Source organism: Oncorhynchus gorbuscha, linkage group LG19, assembly GCF_021184085.1.
Source record: "Oncorhynchus gorbuscha isolate QuinsamMale2020 ecotype Even-year linkage group LG19, OgorEven_v1.0, whole genome shotgun sequence".
Lineage (NCBI taxonomy): Eukaryota > Metazoa > Chordata > Actinopteri > Salmoniformes > Salmonidae > Oncorhynchus > Oncorhynchus gorbuscha.
The window spans coordinates 21447860-21473933 of record NC_060191.1 but is presented as its reverse complement, the minus strand read 5'-3'; the positions used below and the strand labels follow the sequence as shown (position 1 = coordinate 21473933).

The window sequence follows — 26074 nt, the reverse complement described above, 5'->3', positions numbered from 1 at the left end:
ATAGAGCTCCATTTTTATGGAATGGTCTGCCTACCCATGTGAAAGACGCAGATTCGGTCTCAACCTTCAAGTCTTTATTGAAGACTCATCTCTTCAGTAGGTCCTATGATTGAGTGTAGCCTGTTCCAGGAGTGTTAAGGTGAAGAACCGCCCTTGCTGTCTCTGCCTGGTCGGTTCCCCTCTCTCCACTGGGATTCTCTGCCTCTAACCCTATTACAGGGGCTGAGTCACTGGCTTACTGGTGGTCTTCCATGCCGTCGCTAGGAGGGTTGCGTCACTTGAGTGGGTTGAGTCAATGACGTGATCTTCCTGTCTGGGTTGGCGCCCCCCCCCCCTTGGGTTGTGAAGTGGCGGAGATCTTTGTGGGCTATACTCAGCCTTGTCTCAGGATGGTAAGTTGGTGGTTGAAGATATCCCTCTAGTGGTGTGGGGGCTGTGCGTTGGCAAAGTGGGTGGGGTTATATCCTGACTGTTTGACCCTCTCCGGGGGTATCGTCGGATGAGGCCACAGTGTCTTCTGACCCCTCCTGTCTCAGCCGCCAGTATTTATGTTGCAGTAGTTTATGTGTCGGGGGCTAGGGTCAGTCTGTTATATCTGGAGTATTTCTCCTGTCTTATCCGGTGTCCTGTGTGAATTTAAGTATCCTCTCTAATTGACTCCTTGCTGTCCCAGTCCACCTGGCCATGCTGCTGCTCCAGTTTCAACTGTTCTGCCTGCTGCTTTGGAACCCTGACCTGTTCACCGGACGCGCTACCTGTCCTAGACCTGCTGTTTCAACTCACTGGAGACAGCAGGAGAGGTAGAGATACTCTGAATGATCGGCTATGAAAAGCCAACTGACATTTACTCCTGAGGTGCTGACCTGTTGCACCCTCGACAACCACTGTGATTATTGTTATTTGACACTGCTGGTCATCTATGAACATTTGAACATCTTGGCCATGTTGCTATAATTGAAGAGGACTGGCCACCCCTCATAGCCTGGTTCCTCTCTAGTTTTCTTCCTAGGTTCTGGCCTTTCTAGTGAGTTTTTCCTAGCCACTGTGCTTCTACACCTGCATTTCTTGCTGTTTGGGGTTTTAGGCTGGGTTTCTGTACAGTACTTTGAGATATCAGCTGATATAAGAAGGGCTTTATAAATAAATTTTAACCCTAAGGAGCGCAAACACATCCTCTGGTCCGGAGGGACAATCAGCATCAACAAACAGCACGGTCTAGTGGAGGGGCTGACCAAGGCCACTCGAGTGCTTAGTCATTATGGCGATCGCAAGCATAAGTCAGTCATCCCTGTGCCTTACTGTGTCGCTGCCCACAGACCCATCCTACCAGCTGCTGGTCCTAGCGTCCAGTGGCCTCTGGGAAGTATTGGATGATCATGCAGTGGCTGAGAGAGCTGACTGTCATTGAGTTGACTCAACAGAAATTAATATTGAAGACCCTGTGCCTCATGCAAACTGTTAAGGATTTGTCCGTTTCAGATTCAGTCAAGACCAGGGTCATCTACTTTTGATACTGAAGAACCTTCCAGTGTCAAGGATGAGGACAACCCACCAGAGTTGGACATGCCAGAGACTATGGGGGGTAGCTAGAGATATGCAAATGCAGAGGAAACAGAGAGACATCAATCCTCAGTCCTGCAGCAGGAGTGAGGTCAATGTGAAGGAAACTATGGCTGACAGTCTGAAGAATCTCACCTTGAACTACGAGTGCCTTGCAGCTGACATTTGTAGAGAGCTAGTGGACAGTGTTGGTCTCAGGTTCAAAGGAAAACATTTCAGTCATGGTCATACTTATTCAGGGATTGGATGTGCTCAGAGAAAACACTCTCAATCAAAGGAGTTGACAAACCAAACATATACCACGTAATTATAACTTCAGACCAATTTTTCAAGTTTTGCAGAGAATGAATAGCTCTGGCATTTCTTGTGATATCAAAAACATAAAGGCATACAATATACCTAATTTATTGACATGTACCCTGACACTCAAACGGATCCTTCACTAGTCATGTTTGACATGGTTAAATCCGCCTGGCTTCAGAAAGACTACCAGTCAGTTAGTACCACTTCCGGTTGTTTGAGGCAATAGGTTTAACAAGTCCGACACAGTGCATCAGTTTTATAAATTGTAATGGCCAGTCATTAATTAAAATTATAACCAACAATTGTGCAATGCAATAGTCCTCTCAAATATGAACAGACCATTGAGAAAAGTAACAAGACACAGGAGATACAATTGAATTGTTAATAACACTACATATTTAAAAAGAACACCATTGATTAGCATTTAACCAGTTTGTTTGTGACAAGGTAACAAACCCATAGCTGACCTAGACCTACATACTGTAAAATTGTTCAGAATCTCTAGATACTTTCCTGACAAGCTTATGCCCTCCAAGCTGTATTGGTAGAAGACAACATTGCAACACCCTATATAACAGAGTAAAATTCCACAGATGATGGATGATAGGTAATAGTCAAGACTTATGTTGGTGCATGGTTTGTGAAATACTTTTAAACACCACTAATTCTGACAAGTTGATAACTGAACAATAACAGTTTGGGGAAACAAAGGACTAGACATTTTACAAAACTTGTCTGAGCATGTCCAACTGTCTCAGTGTTCTTCCTTAAATCAATGTATCAACCAGAGAATATTGTGGTTTGAAGAAGGACTTCCCATGATGCACAAGGCAGTCATCATAGATGTGACAAACTTGCAGTCACCAGCCATCCAATCACAAAACCACCCTTTTATCCTATTCAACCGGTTGCAGTGGGCCAGTGGTGTAATGGCGTTGGATGTTCTTGCCAAACTTCTCTGCAGACGGAGATGTCGTCGTCTCGGCAGCAGGTGCAAGGGGGAATGCTTGATTTGATAGTCCTTACCTGACACTGCTTTAATAATGGTATTATACCCAGTACAAACTGTCATAGCCTCCAGGCATTTCACAATGGGGGAATTTGATTTGTTCTGGTTGGAATGACACTCAACTCACTTTTACCCCCAGTCCAATAACCCTATGACCTAGGTTACACTTTCTCATCAGGGAATCAGTCACACACACACACTGCTTACTCTCTCTCATAGGGGCTAGTCTTCCAACTGAAGTAAAAAAATAAAAATAAAAAATGTTTTAGGCCTTGTAGTGATACATGCATACATTATACTGATATACACTTTAAAATGAAAAGTAAAACCAAACAAAGTATTAGAAATGCAGCTATACAGAGTCTTCAGCTATTCCCAGGAGAAAGGACGAGAGGTGGAAGGTCTGATGTCAGGAAGGGGAACACCATGTCCAGATGTGATTCAGAGTTAGGAAGAGTGGGCCAGGTTTAGGTACTGCAGCAGGAGCGGCTGGCTGGCTGAGCTGTCTCCGTAAGATCTACTCCCCGGTTCCGTCCACTGTTCGCTCCGGCAGCTTGAGGCTCGTTCTTGGGTAATTTCTTTGCTGTGAAGCAATAGGGATTTTTTTTATTACATATGTATTATCAGATTGATAGAATCTTTAACATTTTCAAACTAAGTGTAATGAACATGGAACATAAAACACTTACCAATAGCCATGAACATCTCATTAACGTTCATAGAGGTCTTTGCTGATGTTTCCATGAACAGTAAACTGTTATCCTCTGCGTATGACTGGGCATCCTGGAAGAAAACCACCAAAATCAGTCAATATGCAACAAATGTTGTTTTTAACTGCCTTATAGGTCAAATTGTATGATGACTCCAGTGAGAATAAAACTAGCACAGTGTAATGTTCAATAGCAAATTCACTGGCACAAACCTGAAAATCCAATGCTCGTTTGTTTGCAAGGTCAGCTTTGTTCCCAGCCAACGCTATTACAATATTTGGACTGGCTTGTCTCTGAAGCTCCTTAACCCAGTTCTTTGCTCGTGCAAAGGACTCCTGGCAAACATCAGAGGACGAGAGATTAAGTCAGAAAATAACAAGGTCCTTGCGGAAGAATGACAACACAACCACTCCCTTCATTCCCTGGTTATGCGATTGACTTTGCAGGATATCCAAGACGTGGCCTCGTTAAAGGAGAACTTCTATAAAATATGACAATTAGATATAATGTTCCCCAGCTTACATGTATGGGGAGTTCGTCAATGAGATGTATCATATTGCTGAGTTGAAGTCATGCTCTGCTCCAAACATTGGCTTAAGATTTGTGTACAAAACTTTTGAGTTAGAAAACCAAGCTCTTTTGACATCTTATTTCCATGAAATACAATGTTCTAACAACTTCCCAGCAAACGTCTCAGCAAATAAGAGCAAAATCAGACATGGGGATCAAAATAGAATTTCTCATTGGAGTTGCGCTTTAATTTTTTTAACCAGGTTTGTTAATCTCTTTTACAAGAGAGACCTGGCCAAAATAGCGGCACAGGGTATCAGAAACATTTACAACATAACATATACATTTACACATCGAACAGAAAGATGGTTTGGGAAAGTGTGGTGCAACTAGGGGTCAAAACATTGACAGCCCCTCAATTAAGTTGTTAAAACAAAAGTACCCTAGATGTGACAGGTTTGTTAGGACCAAATTAAATGAATATGGATATTTTAGACTTGTCAAATCTAAGAACTACAGAAAAGTGCTTGAAAACATGTCAGCAAAACGAGGCTAGCCTTTTTCTCAATCTTTTCTTCAGATTCTCAACTAGGCTTATTATATAGGGCATAATCTTCAAACTCCCGCTAAATATTCACAAAATGTCTTCAGCTGTACCTAATACTGTATCACCGCCTGGTACGACAACTGCTCCGCCCACAACCGTAAGGCTCTCCAGAGGGTAGTGAGGTCTGCACAACGCATCACCGGGGGGCAAACTACCTGCCCTCCAGGACACCTACACCACCCGATGTCACAGGAAGGCCATAAAGATCATCAAGAACAACAACCACCCGAGCCACTGCCTGTTCACCCCGCTATCATCCAGAAGGCGAGGTCAGTACAGGTGCATCAAAGCTGGGACCGAGAGACTGAAAAACAGCTTCTATGTCAAGGCCATCAGACTGTTAAACAGCCACCACTAACATTGAGTGGCTGCTGCCAACACACGGACTCAACTCCAGCCACTTTAATAATGGGAATTGATGGGAAATGATGTAAAATATATCACTAGCCACTTTAAACAATGCTACCTAATATAATGTTTACATACCCTACATTATTCATCTCATATGTATATACTGTACTCTATATCATCTACTACATCTTTATGTAATACATGTATCACTAGCCACTTTAACTATGCCACTTTGTTTACATACTCATCTGTATATACTGCACTCAATACCATCTACTGTATCTTCCCTATGCCGCTCTGTACCATCACTCACTCATATATCTTTATGTACATATTCTTATCCCCTTACACTTGTGTCTATAAGGTAGTAGTTTTGGAATTGTTAGCTAGATTACTTGTTGGTTATTACTGCATTGTCGGAACTAGAAGCACAAGCATTTCGCTACACTCGCATTAACATCTGCTAACCATGTGTATGTGACAAATACATTTAGATTTGATTTGATTCATTCGGAAAGTATTCGGACCTTGACTGTTTCCACATATTGTTACGTTACAGTCTTATACTAATATGGATTCAATTGTTTGTTCCCCCTCATAAAATCTAGAAACAATACCCCATAATGACAAAGCAAAAACAGGCATAGAAATTTTTGCAAATGTATTATTAAACAAAAAATATCACATTTACATAAGTACTCAGATCCTTTACTCAGTACTTTGTTGAAGCACCATTGGCAAAGATTACAGCCTCAAGTGTTCTTAGGTATGACGCTACAAGCTTGGCACACTTGACTTGAACCCTGTCAAGTTTGATGGGGAGCTATTTTCAGGTCTCTCCAGAGAAGTTCAATCGAGTTCAAGTCCGGGCTCTGAATGGGCCACTCAAGGACATCCAGAGACTTGTCCCAAAGCCACTCCCGTGTTGTCTTGGATGTGTGCTTAGGATCATTGTCCTGTTGGAAGGTGAACCTTCACCCCAGTCTGAGTTCCTGAGTCCCCTGGAGCAGGTTTTCATCAATGATCCCACTGTACTTTTCTCTGTTCATATTTCCATCGATCCTAACTAGTCTCCCAGTCCCTGCAGCTGAAAAGCATCCCCACAGCATGATGCTGCCACAACCATAGGGATAGTGCCAGGTTTCCTCAAGACGTGACACTTGGCCTTCAGGCCAAAGAGTTTAATCTTGGTTTCATCAGACAGGAGAATCTTGTTTGTCATGGTCGGATATTCCTTTAGCGAGCTGTCATGTGCCGTTTACTGAAGAGGGGCTTCCATCTGGCCACTCCACCATCATTTACAGACAGGTGTGCGCCTTTCCAAATCATGTTCAATCAATTTAATTTACCACAGGTGGACTCCAATCAAGTTGTAGAAACATCTCAACGATGATCAATGGAAACAGGATGCATTGGAGCTCAATTTTGAGTCATTGCAAAGGGTCTGAATACTTACAGTTGAAGTCAGAAGTTTACATAATTAGGTTGGAGTCATTAAAACTTGTTTTTCAACCACTCCACACATTTCTTGTTAACAAACTATAGTTTTGGCAAGTCGGTTAAAACATCTACTTTGTGCATGACAAGTAATTTTTCCAACAATTGTTTACAGTGATTATTTCACTAATAATTCACTGTATCCCAAATCCAGTGGGTCAGAAGTTTACATACACTAAATTGACTGTGCCTTTAAATAGCTTGGAAAATTCCAGAAAATGATGTCATGGATTTAGAAGCTTCTGATATGCTAATTGACATCATTTGAGTCAATTGGGGATGTACCTGTGGATGTATTTCAAGGCCTACATTCAAACTCAGTGCCTCTGCTTGACATCATGGGAATATCAAAATAAATCAGCCAAGACCCCAAAATGGTAGGCCTCCAAGTCTGGTTCATCCTTGGGAGCAATTTCCAAACGCATGAAGGTACCACGTTCATCTGTACAAACAATAGTACACAAGTATAAACACCATGGGACCACGCAGCCGTCATACCGCTCAGGAAGGAGACGCGTTCTGTATCCTAGAGATTAACGTACTTTGGTGCGAAAAGTGAAAATCAATCCCAGAACAACAGCAAAGGACCCTGTGAAGATGCTGGAGGAAACAGGTACAAAAGTATCTATATCCACAGTAAAACTAGTCATATAATCAACATAACCTGAAAGGCCGCTCAGCAAGGGAAAAGCCACTGCTCCAAAACAGCCATAAAAAAAGCAAGACTAAGGTTTGCAACTGCACATGGGGACAAAGATTGTACTTTTGGGATAGATTTACTCTCGTCTGATGAAACAAAAATAGAACTGTTTGGCCATAATGACCATCATTATGTTTGGAGGAAAAAGGGGGAGGCTTGCAAGTCAAACACCATCCCAACCGTGAAGCACGGGGGTGGCAGCATCATGTTGTGGGGGTGCTTTGCTGCAGGAGGGACTGGTGCAATTCACAAAATAGATGGCATCATATGAGGGAGGAAAAATATGGGGATATATTGAAGCAACATCTCAAGACATCAGTCAGGAAGATAAAGCTTGGTCGCAAATGGGTCTTCCAAATGGACAATGACCCCAAGCATACTTCCAAAGTTGTGGCAAAATGGCCTAAGGACAACAAAGTCAAGGTATTGGAGTGGCCATCACAAAGCCCTGACCTCAATCCGATAGAAAATGTGTGGGCAGAACTGAAAAGGCGTGTGTGAGCTAGGAGGCCTACAAACCTGACTCAGTTACACCATCTATGTCAGTAGGTATGAGCCAAAATTCACCAAAACTATTGTGAGAAGCTTATGGAAGGCTACCCGAAAAGTTTTCCTCAAAGTTAAACAATTTAAAGGCAATGCTACCAAATACTAATTGAGTGTATGTAAACTTGACCCACTGGGAATGTTGAAATAAATCTCTACTATTATTCTAACATTTCACATTCTTAAAGTAAAGTGGTGATCCTAACTGACATAAGCATTAAACTGACACTAGCATTAAATGTCAGGAATTGTGAAAAACTGAGTTTAAATGTAGTTGGCTAAGGTGTATGTAAACCCCCGACTTCAAATGTATGTAAATATGGTATTTCTGTTTTTAATCACTTTGTCATTATGGTATCTGTTTTTTATTTTTAATACATGTCTAAAATCCTGTTGTCGCTTTGTCATTATGGGACATTGTATGTAGATTGAGGGAAAGGGTCTGAATACTTTCCAAATGCAATGTACCTAATTTATAAGTCTCTTATAATGTGTGACAGAGTGCATAAACCCGGCTGCTGACTCACTTTGTTAGTTATGTCGTAGACCACGATGGCAGCCTGGGCACCTCTGTAGTACATGGGTGCTAGGCTGTGGTAGCGCTCCTGACCAGCTGTGTCCCAGATCTCAAACTTGACTGTTGTGTCATCCAAACATACTGTCTGAGTCAGGAAGGCAGCTGAGAGGGGAATTACAGTCATTGCAGCATTTAGAATTTTGTTTGCAGCTGGCTGTCCAGTTTCCAACAATGAACTAATATATATCATGGGAGATTGCATAACCTACAGAATTTAGTGAGAATCACCACAGGACAAAAATAGTGGTTTTGGGTTATGTCCATTCCACTAACACATGAATAGAAGATGTCAGATCAGCCTACCTCCAATTGTGCTCTCTTGGAATTCATGAAACTGGCCCTTGACAAAACGAAGTACCAGACTGGACTTTCCCACAGCGGACTCCCCTAAGAGTACTAATTTGAACTGGGAGATCTTGTTGCCTGTGTTCGGCCCATTGGGTCGTGTTGCACCACCCCTACTTGCCATGTCCTTACACCCCAGTCTCTTGCTCTGGATGCAGAAGTACTGCTTGAATGGTCACTCCTAGAACTGCCAAAATGAGATGTCACATTACTTAAATTGTCAACAGATCAACAGTGAATAAAGTAGTGTGGGGAAAACAAATACAAAATACATAATTATCAACTTTGACGTTTAATTGGATAGAAATGATTTAATTAGCTTTGTCTCTGATCATCATTGTAATATCATTGAATCACAGGATGTAGCTACATAAAACTAGACAATCTTTGGAAATGTGACTTTCACTTGGCTATTAGCTAGTAACTTTAGACTTGTTTACAAAGACTATATTACACTTATTTCTTAACTGACCCAACAAGTAAACATAACAAGCCCATGTCTAGCCAAAAATAATTGCAGTGAAGACATGTGGTTCGAACTCGTGTTACGTCAGTCTTGCCCACTAATAACCAGTGTTGACTAGCTAGCTAGTCAGTTAGGATGGCGGCTCAAACTTGCTATCAACAAGCACTGTGCCCGTCGAAAAATAATGATTTGCTTTCTCAGTCCCACCCATTGGTCCAATCTTGTTTTAGACAAATTGGTTAGCTAGCTAGCTAGTTCACGCTAGATAGCCAGCCAATTACAGCTAGATAACTAGCTTTATTTAGATTAGGTGGCATGACGTATACTGTTAGCTAGTTTACTATAGCTAGCTAACTACACACAGTATATTGAATAATTTAGCTAGTTCGCTAAGCTAGCTCGTACACGAAAGCTATCGGTCTTACTGTTCGTAAACTACATAAGGTTGAACCACACCTCACCCTGCTTCACACACGCAAATACGTAGTAACTAGGAAGCTAGCCACACATATACATACACATTGCAATGACCAACTCACAACGATATATTATGTATATTATGAACGGGTCACTCTGTTTGTTTATTATTTGATGTGAGCTAGCTAACAAAACATAGCTTTCGGCCTAGCAAGCTAGTTCTGCCGGTAAATCAGCTAGCGAGAATGATATCTACTTACCCTATCCGAGTTAACTAACTAGCTAGGTAGTTGAATGGATTTCCAAAAAATAATATTTTCGGGCATTGAAATATATTCACAGAGCGAGAAATTTCATAAAACTTGTCCCTTTCCCACTTCTTTCAACTTCCCGTTTGTTTTGCATGGCAAAGTGTATGATAGATCGAATGGCTACGTAGCACTGAGAATAAACCAATCACACACTCGTGTTCCAATTTGTGAACGTGTTAAAGGGGCAATCTGCACTTGAAACAACATACCACACCGCCACTGTTTCGGTAAAATCTGAGGGATGGGACTGGAGAAATGTAACAGCTCTCAAATTAATAGACAGATCTATGGATACAAGGACTGGCCATCCATGGTATCAACATTATAGTTTGAACTATGTTTTGAGGTTATACAACGTTTGTTTACATGTACTTTGTTGGAGTAAAACAAACGTATATTTAGGGTTCTGATGGGGTCCGACAGTTGAACTAAGTTCAATAGGCATTTATAAGTTATATTTTTAAAGAAATAATTGGTACATATAATTAATTTACAAGTCCAAAAATCAATGTAGCAACTGCAGATTGGCTCTTTAATGAAAGGATCAGGGAAACTAATCGTTTTATAAGGCAAAGAGGAAATGTTACACAAGTGTGCTAATTCACAAAAAAAAACTTTAACATATGACGTATGCATCTTTATGTCATAACATGCCATACTGTCAAAGTGTAGGCTAAAGGCAAACATGGGCATGCATTTGCAATGTTCATAATCATACAAGTTCTTAATTGGGGTTGGTTGGGATTTAACCATTGTTTCTTTAACATTTATTAGTTTGGGTCTGAAAAAATTGTTTCCATTTATCAGTTTCAAAGACAAGTCATTAAATTATATATATATATATTTTTTGTTTACAAAAACTTTCATTATTCAATACATTCTAAATCACCATAACATAAATCAGCATAGATGCGGTAAATGGAACGCAGAGTTTTCATTGCCCAGATTGGCGCACATCCAACAAATCCGTCATGATGTATGCATTGTAGAAGGCCCACAATGTGGTTACTTGAGTCCGATTAGGATATATTTAGCTGTTTTTGCTTTAGAAGTTGTCCCTTTTTAGGTTTAGAATAAGTGTCTGCTAAATGCTAACTCCCTTTCAGATAAACTAGCATAACTAGCATGCAGAAATCAGTAGTGGTAGTCTGTCGTTGATTGGTGACAATGACATGAACATGTGCTGGGGTTGACATCTATACATGCATTATACTCCAATTTTTACCTCAACATAGTGTGAAATACACAAACAATAGCCTAAATGTAGGCACATTTTGCTGGGAGGCAATGGGAAGATTGGGATATTTCCCTCACGGATCTTTTCCCCACGCGTTTCCATGTCAATTCCATTGTTTTGATCGAGTTCGATTGACCTCTTTACGCTGGAGTCATATTTTCCCCGCATAGTAAAAAATACATTTTAAAAATGTTTTAAAATTTTTTTAAAAGTATTATTTATTTATTTTTATTGCCATAGTAATTATAACAATTTTGGTGTCTTTATTCTAGAACGCTTGCACAGTAAGCCTATAATTATAGCGCCAATCAGATCAAGCCTCGGTTTCCTAGTGGCGGTTGCCATGTGACTCGAAATAAACATTCTATCAGAATGTCCTGGAATTCGATACAAAGTAGCCATCTTAAGCTTCTCTCTTCAGAATTAAACATTGTAACTAGCAACTAGACATGTAAACCCGTGTTGAGTAGGCTACATATTTTTTATAGCAACTTGTTGATACGCTAACTTTATGAATATGATAGAAAGGAATGCAACCAACACCTGGAAATACACCGAAAGTTTACCGAATATTCGAAGGGTAACAAGCAAATAGGCTTGGTAGCCTAGTTATTTCTTTGTGTTTGACTGATTCATCTGGTAACTATTTTATCTCGCAAGATGTGCGTATATGATGCGGTCTACTGTAAATGCATGTTACCATACTGTATGTCTATGATATCCCCATGTCACCTAGGCTGGGAAACTTATTCCTGTAGGTGACAGAGCTAAGACTTGCTTACAAGAAATATCACCCAAGGTAAGTTGAGATCGTGCTGCCAAATAATAAACATAATTATGATATAGCTGGATCAACACACTAACTGAATTAACATCACTACCAAACTGTCCTGAATGGTAATATACAATAGGATCTGACGTGCCTGGGATGTACAGTGCAGTCCTTTGTCATTCTCCTTTTTGCCTCAGCAGCATGTTTAGGGGGGGGGGGGGATTGTGCACAAGTGCATGTGTCTGTTTGTGTGGGTGTATATTCACTGTCTCACACCTTCGTTTTAAAGCCCCAAACCCCACCAGTAGTGAGGAAGTTTCTCAACACAACACGCCCAGGTGCAGGGGCTATCCGAGTGTTCCATGGGAAAGCCAACGACCCTGATATTGCCAGTACTCTAGTTCATGGAGTGAGCAGCCAAGCTTCTATTTCTGTGAGTAGAGGCCTAAATAAACAGACATGTATTGTGAGTTTTAAGATAACTAGCCTCAGGTTTTCATGTTACAGATGTAGGATCTTAATTTGATCACTATTTTGTTGCTGAGAATTTTTACTGCATGACAGGAAATGCAAACGTGTAGTGTTTTCATGGTTTAAAAATGCTTCTAAAGTTTCTTATTTCCAGACTTGATTTGCCCTAACAAAAAATGTATCAAACGCTACAGAAAATGTCCATTAATTATAATCCACATAATAATTCAAATTTCCTGTTGTTGCAGGATTGTTTTCCTGCTGTAGCAAACTGGCTAAAATGAAGATCCTACATCTGTAGATGCATTTAACATGGTAGAGATCATCCACACATTCATTCATGGAATTGGTATGGTCGCATTTGTTCCTGTATTTCCTACAGGGTGGATTAGTGATCAACCCACCACCTAAGACCATCTATCAACAGAGGTTACATCAGATCAGTGAAGCTGGGTATTCCACCAATCAAAAAGCCCCCCTGGGCAGGTCACATGATCAAAGCCCTGGGCTTCCAAATTGTCTCGACATTGGCAACGCCACATTTGGTGTGAAATCCCCCAAAAGTGAGTCAGACAATAAAGAAAGACCCTAGAAGCTACAATGTGTCACGATGAACATTCATATTATGACTGAAAGACATATCCACAAGCCTTCATGTACAAGTGTGTTCCTTCTGATCCAGGTGCAGCTGCAGGTGTGATTATCAACCCACCTAAAAGTGCGGAGCAGGTGGCGACAGAGGCTCAGGAGGGACACCAGTCTTATATCCGCTCCCACAATGCCTACTTTGTCGGTGAGTATTGTGGACATTTGTCTCTCTTTGCTTCTGACAGTGTTCAAATGGGGACTTGATTTTGGCTTGAAAGTCTTTTATATGCTATTCAACATGTTGTTTAACACATTGATTTAACACCCATAATTTTCAGACACATTTCTGAAGAAACACCATAGCCAGTGGTTAAACACACAAGTCGATATTTCTCTGTTTGATTTTAGCCTGGGTAAATCCATCATAACTGTGTTGTGTCCCAGGTGAACAGGTTGATAGGAAATACAAGTGGAGCCATTATGGAAAGGATGGCAGGTTCGGAGTGCCTACTCCCCACCACAACGATGGACGCAGTGTCTCCAAATCTCTCCACTGGTTGTGTGATACTCAGAAGTAAGCACTTATCCTAGCTTATGTTTATTCAAAACACTTGACTTCTTATCGCTCATCACCATTCAGTGTTACACAATGCATTGCCAATAGTCATGACATCAAATGTTGATTTGTGTACTGCTATTTTTCCAATAGGCATAACAGTGCAAAGTTTGTTTCTCGGAGATGTGATGACTTCAGGGAAAGGACACAGCCACAGATTGGCAAAGTGCATGACCCGTAAGTATATCACATTAACTCTTTAATGCAGATCTAGTTAAATGCCTGTTCAATGTACGTTCCAGACCTGTGTATTGCACAACTCATGCCAAGCTACTACAGCAGCTTTAATTCCTCTGTTCCCGGCCTTTTACAGCATAGCAGACACATTGAAAGTGCCAGCAGGTCACACATTTGGAATCTTGATGCGGCCAGATGACTTTGGTGAGTCAAATTTGAATTAATAAAAGGACACATATTCATAAATGGACACATATTGAGTTTTCTATTACAATGCCAGTATGAAATTGGTAAAAATGGGTCAAGCTATAATTTAGTCTAGAGGGGTGACCAAAATGTAAGCCTTTTGTTATTGTTTGAAGATTAAGAATTTGGTTTAACTTTCTCCACAGGTGCAGGTGACCTTCTCCACTCAACCCCTCCAGCAGAGTACCAGAAAGGCACAGACAGACGCCGCACCCTGGTCAGTGCTGTACGCCAGCACCTCAAGAAGGTCAACTTCCACCACTTTAACTCCCTGCTGCAGGCCTTCAGGCACTACGACAAGGTAACATACAGTGCATTCGGAAGGTACCCCTTTTTCCACATTTTGTTACGTTACAGCCTTATTCTAAAATGGATTAAATACATAAATAAATCCTCATCATAACCCATAATGAAAAAGCAAAAACATGTTTTTAGAAATCTTTGCAAATTTATTACAAATAAAAACAAATACCTTATTTACATAAGTATCCAGACCCTTTGCTATGAGACTCGAAATTGAGCTCAGGTGCATTCTGTTTCCATTGATCATCATTGAGATTTGTCTACAATTTGATTGGAGTCCACCTATGGTAAATTTAATTAATTGGACATGATTTGTAAAGGCACACACATAAGGTCCCACAGTTGACAGTGCATGTCAGAGCAAAAACCAAGCCACGAGGTCGAAGGAATTTTCTCTAGAGATCCAAGACAGGATTGTGTCGGAGGCACAGATCTGGGGAAGGGTACCAAAAAATGTCTGCAGCATTGGAGATCCCCATGAACACAGTGGCCTCCATCATTCTTAAATGGAAGAAGTTTGGAACCGCCAAGTCTCTTCCTAGAGCTGGCCGCCTGGCCAAACTGAGGAATTGGGGGAGAAGGGTCTAAGCCAGGGAGGTGACCAAGAACCTGATTGTCACTCTGAAAGATTTTCAGAGTTCTTCTGTGGAGATGGGAGAACCTCTCAGAAGGACAACAATCTCTGCAGCATTTCACTAATCAGGCCTTTATGGTAGTAACCAGGCGGAAGCCGTTCTTCAGTAAAAGGCACATGACAACCCGCTTGGAGTTTGCCAAAATGCACCTAAAGGACTCTCAGACCATGAAAAACAAGATTCTTTGGTCTGATGAAACCAAGATTGAACTCTTTGACCTGAATGCTAAGCGTCACGTCTGGAGAACACCTGGCATCATCCCTATGGTGGTGGTGGCGGCATCATGCTGTGGGGAGGTTTTTCAGCGGCAGGGACTGGGGGACTATTCAGGATAGAGAGAATGGAGAAAAGTACAGAGTGATCCTTGATGAAAACCTGCTCCAGAGTGCTGAGGACCTCAGACTGGGGCGAAGGTTCACCTTCCAACAGGACAATAACCCTAAGCACACAGCCAAGACAACACAGAAGTGGCTTTGAGATACGTCTCTGAATGTCCTTGAGTGGCTCAGCCCGAGCCCGGACTTGAACCCGATCTAACATCTCTGGAAAGACCTGAAAATAGCTGTGCTGAGACGCTCCACACCCAACCTGACAGAGCTTGAGAGGATCTGCAGAGAAGAATGGCAGAAACTCCCCAAATAAAGGTGTGCCAAGCTTGTAGCATCATACCCAAGAAGACTCGAGGCTGTTATCCCTGCCAAAGGTGCTTCAACAAAGGACTGAGTAAAGGGTCTGAATACTTATGTAAATGTAGATTCAAAAAAACATTGTAATACATTTGCAAAAATGTCTAAAAACCTTTTTTTGCTTTGTCATTATGGGGTATTGTGTGTAGATTGATGAGGGGGAATAAACGATTTAATACAATTTAGAATAAGGCTGTATCGTAACAATGTGGGAAAAGCAAAGGTGTCTGAATGCACTGTATATACTGTATTAACTTGATAATATCACAGAATTTCCTAACCCAAGGCACAACATAGCAATACTTCTGGGAAAGCTTTGCGAAGCAGACTCGACCGACCAGACATGGGTTTGGGGTCTGCAAGTCAATGGGAGAAGTGAAAAATGATTCCTTAGTTGTTGATTTTCCTGGAATCTAAAGGAACAACCTAGATTCAAGCCAATGTCGAAAGTAGCTGACCATGTTAGTACTCCAACTTTGTGAAAGTGGCTGACACATTTTCATAAAAAAAACTACTTAATATCGAAGGAGTGCCACTGATTTGATTGCCTGCACATGCGCAGTTTGGCGTGAGACTACCATTAGACCTGATGAGATGTTTCTGCGCATGAGCTTAGCTAACCAACGTCGCCATGACATCGCCTACAAGCATGATCTGGGATTTCTATTGGATAATCAGTTTCTAGATATCTTCATACTGTACTGTCTTTGATAATATTATGTTGGTTTGAGATAGACACAACCTCTGTTCAGTCTGTCTGTGTGTGTGCTACGTGCGTGCGTGCGTTTGTGTGTGTGTGTGTGCGCGACTCCACAGAAGGGTCAGGGTGTGATCGACAAGGAGGACCTGCAGGACGTGTGTCGTCAGTTTAACCTGGACCTGAGTGGGCCGATGCTGGATGACTTGATGGAGTACTGTGACGTGGACAAAGACGGACTCATCAACTTCCTGGAGTTTGCCAACTTCCTCAACTGGAAGGACAAAATGCCCATCAGTAAAGTGGAGCAGCGCATTCTGACCAGTGGTTAGTTACAGTGTCTAAGCATATAAATATAATTACTAGAAGGCTCATTCCCATTCAAGTCAATGTTCTGTGATTGGTGGACTGGCAGTAATTCTATTCCCTTTTGATTGACAACTCTACGTCAGAGTGTAAGACCAGCACAGCCCCAGATAACATGCAGAGAGAGACTCTCCCTGTGAGACGTGCAGCCTCAGAGGCTTTGGTCAGTCCAGAGGACCTGGAGCCTGCAGAGGTGGGCAGCATGCTGAAGACCCCCAAGACCCTCAACAGACCCAGGACCATCCAGGACCGCTTCATCACCTCCTCCTCTCTCATCCGGGCTGTCGTGGGTGGTCTCCCTACAACTGGTCAGTTGTGGTTGTGTTGTCTTGTAACACTTCACTGTCCAGGTTTACCTCAAATTACAGTAAATAGATATTTAGGTGAAAGATGCATGAAGAATTTGATATACACTACCGTTCAAAAGTTTGGTGTCACTAAGATATTTCCTGTTTTTTAAAGAAAAGCACATTTCTTTTGTCCATTTGAAAATAACATCAGATTGATCAGAAATACAGTGTAGCCATTGTTAATGTTGTAAATGACTTGTGTAGCTGGAAACAGCAGATTTTTTAAATGGAATATCTACATAGGCATACAGAGGCCCATTATCAGCAACCATCACAATGGCACGTTGTGTTAGTTAATCCAAGTTGATCATTTTAGAAAGGCTAATTGATCATTAGAAAACCCTTTTGCAATTGTTAGCACAGATGAAAATGGTTTTGCTGATTTCAAAGAAGCAATAAAACTGGCCTTCTTTAGACTAGTTGAGTATCTGGAGCATCAGCATTTGTGGATTCAACTACAGGCTCAAAATGGCCAGAAACAAAGACTTCTCTTCTGAAACCCATTAGTCTATTCTTGTTCTGAGAAATGAAGGCTATTGCATGTGAGAAAATGCCAAGAAACTGACTATCTGGTACAACACTGTGTACTACTCCCTTCACAGAACATTGCAAACTGTCTCTAACCAGAAGAGAAAGAGGAGTGGGAGGCCCCGGTGCACAACTGAGCAAAAGGACAAGTACATTAGAGTGTCTAGTTTGAGAAACAGACGCCTCACAAGTCCTCAATTGGCAGCTTCATTAAATAATACCCGCAAAACCCCAGTCTCAATGTCAACCAGTGAAGAGGTGACTCCGGGATGCTGGCCTTCTTGGCAGAGTTCCTCTGTCCAGTGTTTGTGTTCTTTTGCCCATCTTAATCTTTTCTTTTTATTGGCCAGTCTGAGATATGGCTTTTTCTTTGCAACTCTGCCTAGAAGGCCAGCATCCTGAAGTCGCCTCTTCACTGTTGACGTTGAGACTGGTGTTTTGAGGGTTGGTTGCTGATAATTGTCCTCTGTGCACCTATGTAGATATTCCATAAAAATCAGCCGTTTCCAACTACAATAGTAATTTACAACATTAAAAATGTCTACACTGTATTTCTGATCAATTTGATGTTATTTTAATGGACAAAAATATCCACTTTTCTTTCAAAAACAAGGACATTTCTAAGCGACTCCAAACGTTTGAATGGTAGTGTAATTCCCATACTTCTCCAAAAAAGATTCAGGGACGGACATTTCTCCGAGATTCAGCACACGATTTCTGACATTTGTATCTTTGCATTACAATGGACTGGTAGTCCTTTTCCCCCTGCTTCTCGACATTGTGTGAATCACATTCTCACTGTATAATTCTGACATCTTTCCACATAGACTATCGTATGTACGGAACTCCCACAGTGCGCACCGACCTGGCGGCCCCGCGGATCAAGCGCGTCAGCGACAGCACTAACTACGGTGACCAGACCACAGCCTTTGACCTCCTGTATCCTACGCTGCACTCCCTAAGGGGAGTCCACAAGGAGCACTTCTTCTGCCCCCGCACCAAAGAGGAGGTACAGAATACCAATAAACCCACTGAAGAATCAAGGGAGAGAAAGAAAGCTATGGTCTAGTAGATTTTATAGAATAGCACTGGGACACACAGTACCATGTGGAGGTTTTGTGGGATTTTGTTACAGCATTCAAAATGTAGGGAAAAAAACGTTGTTTAAAAAAATATAATTGGTATGAACAATTCTGCCATTGGAGAAGTGATTGACACAAAATGTTATTGAAATAGGATGGAGCATAAGCAAATCATTTGTGAAAGACATCTTCTGATTCTTATTTCCGCCTCAATTTCCTTTTCAGATTGCTGACATATTCCGAAATGTGGGCGTGAGTATTTCCGCGGAGACATTTGAGGAGGTGTGGAAACTGGCATCCATGAGACACCCCACTGGGGACGTGTGTGTGGAGATTTTCCGGGACGTTCTAAAGGAAATTCAAGCTAATTAAATCTGAATAGTATCTTTTACCACCTCAGTATCTATTCCGTGAAAGAATGTACTTCAAGTATTACATACAGTGCCTTGCGAAAGTATTCGGCCCCCTTGAACTTTGCGACCTTTTGCCACATTTCAGGTTTCAAACATAAAGATATAAAACTGTATTTTTTTTGTGAAGAATCAACAACAAGTGGGACACAATCATGAAGTGGAACGACATTTATTGGATATTTCAAACTTTTTTAACAAATCAAACACTGAAAAATTGGGCGCGCAAACTAATTCAGCCCCCTTAAGTTAATACTTTGTAGCGCCACCTTTTGCTGCGATTACAGCTGTAAGACGCTTGGGGTATGTCTATATCAGTTTTGCACATCGAGAGACTGAAATTTTTTCCCATTCCTACTTGCAAAACAGTTTGAGCTCAGTGAAGTTGGATAGAGAGCATTTGTGAACAGCAGTTTTCAGTTCTTTCCACAGATTCTCGATTGGATTCAGGTCTGGACTTTGACTTGGCCATTCTAACACCTGGATATGTTTATTTTTGAACCATTCCATTGTAGATATTGTTTTATGTTTTGGATCATTGTCTTGTTGGAAGACAAATCTCTGTCCCAGTCTCAGGTCTATTGCAGACTCCATCAGGTTTTCTTCCAGAATGGTCCTGTATTTGGCTCCATCCATCTTCCCATCAATTTTAACCATCTTCCCTGTCCCTGCTGAAGAAAAGCAGGCCCAAACAATGATGCTGCCACCACCATGATTGACAGTGGGGATGGTGTGTTCAGGGTGTTGCTTTTACGCCAAACATAAGGTTTTGCATTGTTGCCAAAAAGTTCAAGTTTGGTTTCATCTGACCAGAGCTCCTTCTTCCACATGTTTGGGGTGTCTCCCAGGTGGCTTGTGGCAAACTTTAAATGACACTTTTTGTGGATATCTTTAAGAGATGGCTTTCTTCTTGCCACTCTTCCATAAAGGCCAGATTTGTGCAATATATGACTGATTGTTGTCCTATGGACAGAGTGTCCCACCTCAGCTGTAGATCTCTGCAGTTCATCCAGAGTGATCATGGGCCTCTTGGCTGCATCTCTGATCAGTCTTCTCCTTGTATGAGCTGAAAGGTTAGAGGGACGGCCAGGTCTTGGTAGATTTGCAGTGGTCTGATACTCCTTCCATTTCAATATTATCGCTTGCACAGTGCTGCTTGGGAAATCTTTTTGTATTCAAATCCGGCTTTAAACTTCTTCACAACAGTATCTCGGACCTGCCTGGTGTGTTCCTTGTTCTTCATGATGCTCTCTGCGCTTTTAACGGACCTCTGAGACTATCACAGTGCAGGTGCATTTATACGGAGACTTGATTACACACAGGTGGATTGTATTTATCATCATTAGTCATTTAGGTCAACATTGGATCATTCAGAGATCCTCACTGAACTTCTGGAGAGTTTGCTGCACTGAAAGTAAAGGGGCTGAATAATTTTGCACGCCCAATTTTTTAGTTTTTGATTTGTTAAAAAAGTTTGAAATATCCAATAAATGTCGTTCCACTTCATGATTGTGTCCCACTTGTTGTTGATTCTTCACAAAAAAATACAGTTTTATATCTTTATGTTTGAAGCCTGAAATGTGGCAAAAGGTCGCAATGTTCAAGGGGGCCGAATACTTTCGCAAGGCACTGTATACTACATAAGTGTTATACTTCTTTTTTTCCTGTGAGACTAACTATTAATTGTCATATTAACTGTCATTAAAATTATTTTTGATTGTGGACTATAATGTATTTTCTTATGTTGAGAGCAATACGCTGTTGCTAGAATAAGTAATACATTTTTTCTGCTTCTAACTGAATGCTTACCCTTCCTGCATGTGATAATACACAGTATCTACTCCTGAAACCTAAGTAAATATTGAGAATTATGAGTACCGTCATGCCATCGGAGTCTTATCATTTGAAGTCCTATTTATTCTGTCGCACTCTTTGATTAGATTTACACACACATTTACTCTTTTATTAGTCAGTGTTTATAATGTCAATCTGTCAATCCTAATTAAATATGTGGCCACAGCCTTAGACACACAAACACACAGGCGTGCGAAAACACCCACCTACTGTACTGACGGCATATTGAAGTAATTGTTTGGAGAACAATATCAACTTGAATAACCAGATGAATAAAAGGTACAGTGTGCATACACTAATCCATGTCAAATCCCAACAACACAGAAATATGTGTTAATAAACACAACACATTAGCTTTTGTCTGTGGTTTATCACTTGAATGATTCTACTACTGTAAATTACCATTTAACAATCTGACACCCTGGTGTGGTGAATTGGCTAATATGCTATAAACATATTCACTAGCATTTTAACATAAGTAAAGCGATCCACACTCATAATCACATTAGGAATAACCAGGAAGCATCTCTAACCAGAACCCCCTACGCACCTGCCCATATTACCACGCCTGGAAATTATGATAATCCACACTCATATTTCATTATGCATGAATGAATGCTTACTAATGAAGGAATTGTCTCTCTATTTGATGCATCATTAATAGTGTGATTTAAGAGTTGAGAGAATTGGATGAAACACAGTGTTCAATAGCCTGTCAGTGTTATTTTTTAGATTTTTATTTTATTTAACCTTTATTTAACTAGACAAGTCAGTTAAGGACAAATTCTTATTTACAATGACGGCCTAATCGAGGATGTCTGATTTTGGCACTGGTATCATACATTATAGTACACCGACATCTGTGATTCCTTTGAGATATTTAATCACAATGTCAGATATTTGGGTCCCACTTGAAACAAAGTACAACTTAAAAAGGACTAGCACTACATAAAGGCTTCACAAATAATCATCTAAGCATCTGTCATACTCTATAACTGATGCATAAAAGGTGACATAACCATTACCACTGTAGGGTGAATTGCCAAATGTGACATAACACACTTTGTATGACATGTGCTCATAGATTATTTGTGAAGCATTTATGCTATATAAAGCCTTTACAAGTTGTACTTCCTTTAAAGTGGGACCGGTATGTGTATACTATCCTATCCTTGTTTTTTCCCAAACTAAACCGAAGTCACTCGTGTAAAATGTGTATCATATAAGCACCTATACGATGATAAAGGGACTTGCCAGTTATTATCCAACAGCTTTCAATAAACACTCATTCATATTGTGATTTGTGTAACACTATCGCCCCCTTCTGCTGAGGATTGTTGTGTTTATTAATTGTGTCCTACCTTTATAGACGCTATGCGGCATCAATTTCACTGCTGAATAATCAGACAACTAAGTTGTTTCTGGACAATACAGAACAACAGTTTAAACCATGAAGCAGTTTATTTTGTTCTGGGACAAACTGTAACAGCAGGGTTATTGTAGGCACTAATTGTTCATGCTGAGGAGATTCAGATAAAGTCTATTGTTCCCAACAAACCTCAGATTGGAGAACTTAGGGAGAAATAATACATCTGTATTTCAGTGTGTAGGGCTCTGGTTCCATCCAGTCCACCCTACAAAGCAGCTAGGATTCAAGGTGACTCTTCTGTTGACTTGTAATGGTTCAGTTGAGTTTGTGTGCGCTTGGCTGAGTACAATGGTCCTGCTGATTGAAGTCCTGTTGGTTAATAATGTTTTGTAGAGTTGAATGTTGTCGGAACTGAATTAGGTCAACGGTGCTGTGTATGCTTGGTCTGATGCTGTGTCCTGGTGACAGAGGTGTTCATGGGTCTTGTCCAATCACCCAATCTGTTTCCAGTGCCAGTGCCAGATGTTAGTGACTGTCCAATCAGGTTCAGCTCCCCTGGTCAGCTCCCGGTGAAATCTGAGAGGAGAGAGGGAGGGAGGGAGGGAGGGAGGGAGAGAGAGAGAGAAAGGGGGGAGAGGGAGAGAAACACATTCAAATTAGATTTAATAGGAATTGCTTTAGATTGTTCTATGGTGTTTTAGCACCTCTGCAAAGGGACAAGAGAAGTAGAGTGAATGAGACAGAGAGAGAGCAAGAGAGTGTGACGACAAATATTGTTTATAGAGTATACTTTTGAAAATGAGAAAAGTTGTTTCCAAACAGCTGAGGGAAGACCATTGAAACCAATGCTGACAAACAACCAAACTAATCTTCCCACCATCACCTTGAAAATAAGGTGAAGCATCTTAACAGAGCTCTCTTATCCTGCCAAACTGTGTCTCAGCAATGAAAGGGTAAACATAGGAAGTATGACAGGCTTTTAGAAAAGAGTTTAAGACCTGAAACAATGAGAGTGAGATTCTGGCCAACTAGATAGGTGGGTATTAGGTATGACAACCAAACCGTGTGGTCCAATTCCTAACAGGATTTCTGATCAGGAATGGGAGAAGAAGCTTGATCCTACTCTGTGGATCGGAGGTGGATTTAATTCCTGTCATTGTGCTTGGAGTAAATCGCGTAAGTGATTCAGACCAAATCAGAAGTTACAGCACTGAAACTTTCTCTTCAATTGGTTATCCATAGGCATACTTTTATAGCACTTAGGAAGTGATATAACACATTAATTACACTGTCAACATGGCTGTCATAACACACTACAATACTATGAGACGTAATACAAACAAAATATTAAAGAATCAAGAGCAACTACAATGTGCTTTCTTTATACACAATATAACTAACTATCTCACGTAGAGGTTTGTATGCCTCCATACTTCCCCCAAACTTCTCTATGAGATGCAGAAAATTAAGTCTCTTGGTTAAATGTTTCCATTACTTATTGTGGGTTCACAGACATGGAGAAAGTAAAGAAAATATTGACAAACTCTCGCATATCAAATCTCTTCGTTTATCCATCAAGATAGATTAAGAGATTAAGAATTGGTGGAGACACAGCACTAAAAAGTAATTAATTCATATTTAAACATATTTAATTAAAATTTAGGGAGACTTAATAATTATAATCCAAACATTTGGATGCGTGAAATGAATATTGATTAGTTGGATGCCATGCTTACTCATAGACAGCTGTCACTATCTTCTTCTGTGGGCCTTCTTCTTCAGTGGCGGCCATTTTGAATATCTTGGTACTCTCCGGGTCCTCAGGAACATCAGCAGTGGACATATGCCAGAACCTCATCACAATGAAGCAAAACTTCCTACCTGAGAATAACAGAGGAAGCAGGAAAACAGAGAGTTAACAAAAGACAAATATACAGAAACAGTGAAGTAGGACAAAGTTATGCATCACACTAACTCACACACACACTCGCGCACGCACACGCACACACACACACACACACACACACACACACACACACACACACACACACACACACACACACACACACACACACACACACACACACACACACACACACACACACAGCAATACCATTTGAATCAAAAACTACGGAAACTTCCTCTGGCAGAATAAATATAATATCGTCCAATGAGATAGCTAGATGTCTTCTTTGGGTTTCTGACAGAGCCCTACACCTCTGTTGCGCATAGACCACCATCTGAAATGAAACCAGATAAGACACAGCTTATGGGACATGGCTATAATTGGGGCCATTGATTCGTCAGGAAACTGATAAAGGAATCTAAAACAGGACACAACACTTCGTCTTTACAATAGACTATAGTTTAGATGAATATAAAATAGGACTTTGGAGATGGTATGAGTACCGGTAGGCTACCTCTGTTGATACCAACCCTCTCAGCTCCTCAAAGTTGCCATTGGACATCATGGTGGAGACATGGACCAGTGCCTATTGCAAAGACCAGGTCAGTCAAGTGTTTAGTTCATATTTGCCAATGTGTAGTTTCTAATATCCCAAACATATATAATATAATAATAATATAAATAATAAATATGATGAATACATTGAGTTACAGTGACATAACCCTTATCCAATAAGGGATATAATGATATACCAAAGAGAAGCCTATATATAACACCCGAGAAACCATACCTGCTTGACTCCATTGTCAAATTCCACATTGTTAATGCCCAATTGAAAATAGAGTTCTATCAAGTAGATGTGGACTTTATTCCGAATCCACGTGAGTGGATCGGGGATGCCGACAACTGTGATGCCATGATGACCATGGCCGCCAATGCGCTTCCGTTCATTCTCGCTCTCTGTGCAGTAGTGTCTGTATTTCTCATGAGAGAAAACCCCACTTTGTCGCCGCACGTTATGCAAGCTACATCGTGCGGTCGGTTCTCCAAGCGGACCCGCGGTGCACGTATAGATAGACGTCGATGAACGGCATAGGGGCTGTTTTGGCATTGTGGTATAGGTCCTATTCAAGGGGGAGGCCAGCGATGACACGTATGAGCGCTTTACTAACCCGCGGAGCTCACCGCACGTGGCGATACATGTAAACCGCTGCATCATGCCAACGCACCTGCGAAAGCAAAACGATATAGTATAATTTTCATTCTGGATTTTGATAGAAAGCGATATGCATTCTCCTGTGTGGTTCTTCCGGCAAACTTATGTAACTGTCCGATGCTGTACCCATAATCCTTATGGAAAATACATAACATTTACTGTACCTTCAATATCCAGTAGAGGGAACTAAATGTCTATAATTCAGTCTTGTACATGGATAGTTTCACAACTAAAATTGTCGGGAGAAAATATGCAAGTTTCTGAGCGTAAAATATTCCCAATGGAACCTTGAATTGCAGAAGTTCTGTAAAGTATTATTTCTAAAACGTTGCATTCCAGAACCATGCCTTTAAAGCTGCGATATGTAACTTTTTGGGTGACGACCAAATGCACATAGAAATTTGAGTTAAAGATCTGTCATTCTTTTTGAAAGCATGTCTAAGAAGCAGTAGATCTGTTCTATGTGCTATTTTTAGTCTTTCCATTGTTAAGTTTCGTTTCTGCATCTTTTACTTTCAGTTTTGTACACCAGCTTCAAACATTTTAAGTCGCTCTGGATAAGAGCGTCTGCTAAAATGACTTAAATGTAATGTAAATGTAATCTTAAAATACAGTATTTTTGGTTATGGAAAAAATATTTCATAGTGGTTTCGATG

General features: G+C 40.9%; 3 protein-coding genes across 3 annotated transcripts; 1 reads left to right on the top strand and 2 right to left on the bottom strand.

Annotated features, from left to right (window-relative positions):
• Positions 1-1929: 1929 nt before the first annotated feature.
• LOC124005328 (ras-related protein Rab-5A-like) lies at positions 1930-10028 on the bottom strand. Its single transcript, XM_046314469.1, has 6 exons — positions 9859-10028; positions 8674-8902; positions 8321-8472; positions 3795-3917; positions 3562-3655; positions 1930-3455 (listed from the first exon to the last, which is right to left on the bottom strand). The coding sequence occupies exons 2-6, from the start codon at positions 8837-8839 to the stop codon at positions 3340-3342; spliced, it is 651 nt and encodes a 216-aa protein (XP_046170425.1). The 5' UTR covers positions 8840-8902; positions 9859-10028; the 3' UTR covers positions 1930-3339.
• Positions 10029-11528: 1500 nt separating this feature from the next.
• Positions 11529-19171, top strand: efhb (EF-hand domain family, member B). Its single transcript, XM_046316024.1, has 13 exons — positions 11529-11726; positions 11883-11945; positions 12208-12351; positions 12772-12952; positions 13072-13182; positions 13422-13551; positions 13687-13770; positions 13907-13974; positions 14163-14317; positions 16457-16664; positions 16790-17011; positions 18409-18590; positions 18889-19171. The coding sequence occupies exons 1-13, from the start codon at positions 11658-11660 to the stop codon at positions 19033-19035; spliced, it is 1764 nt and encodes a 587-aa protein (XP_046171980.1). The 5' UTR covers positions 11529-11657; the 3' UTR covers positions 19036-19171.
• A 2564-nt stretch (positions 19172-21735) lies between these two features.
• si:dkey-82o10.4 (uncharacterized protein LOC797793 homolog) lies at positions 21736-25561 on the bottom strand. The gene is made up of 5 exons (XM_046315339.1): positions 24993-25561; positions 24717-24788; positions 24410-24536; positions 24033-24177; positions 21736-22872 (listed from the first exon to the last, which is right to left on the bottom strand). Exons 1-5 carry the CDS (start codon positions 25419-25421, stop codon positions 22788-22790), a joined length of 858 nt encoding a protein of 285 aa, XP_046171295.1. The 5' UTR covers positions 25422-25561; the 3' UTR covers positions 21736-22787.
• Positions 25562-26074: the final 513 nt, after the last annotated feature.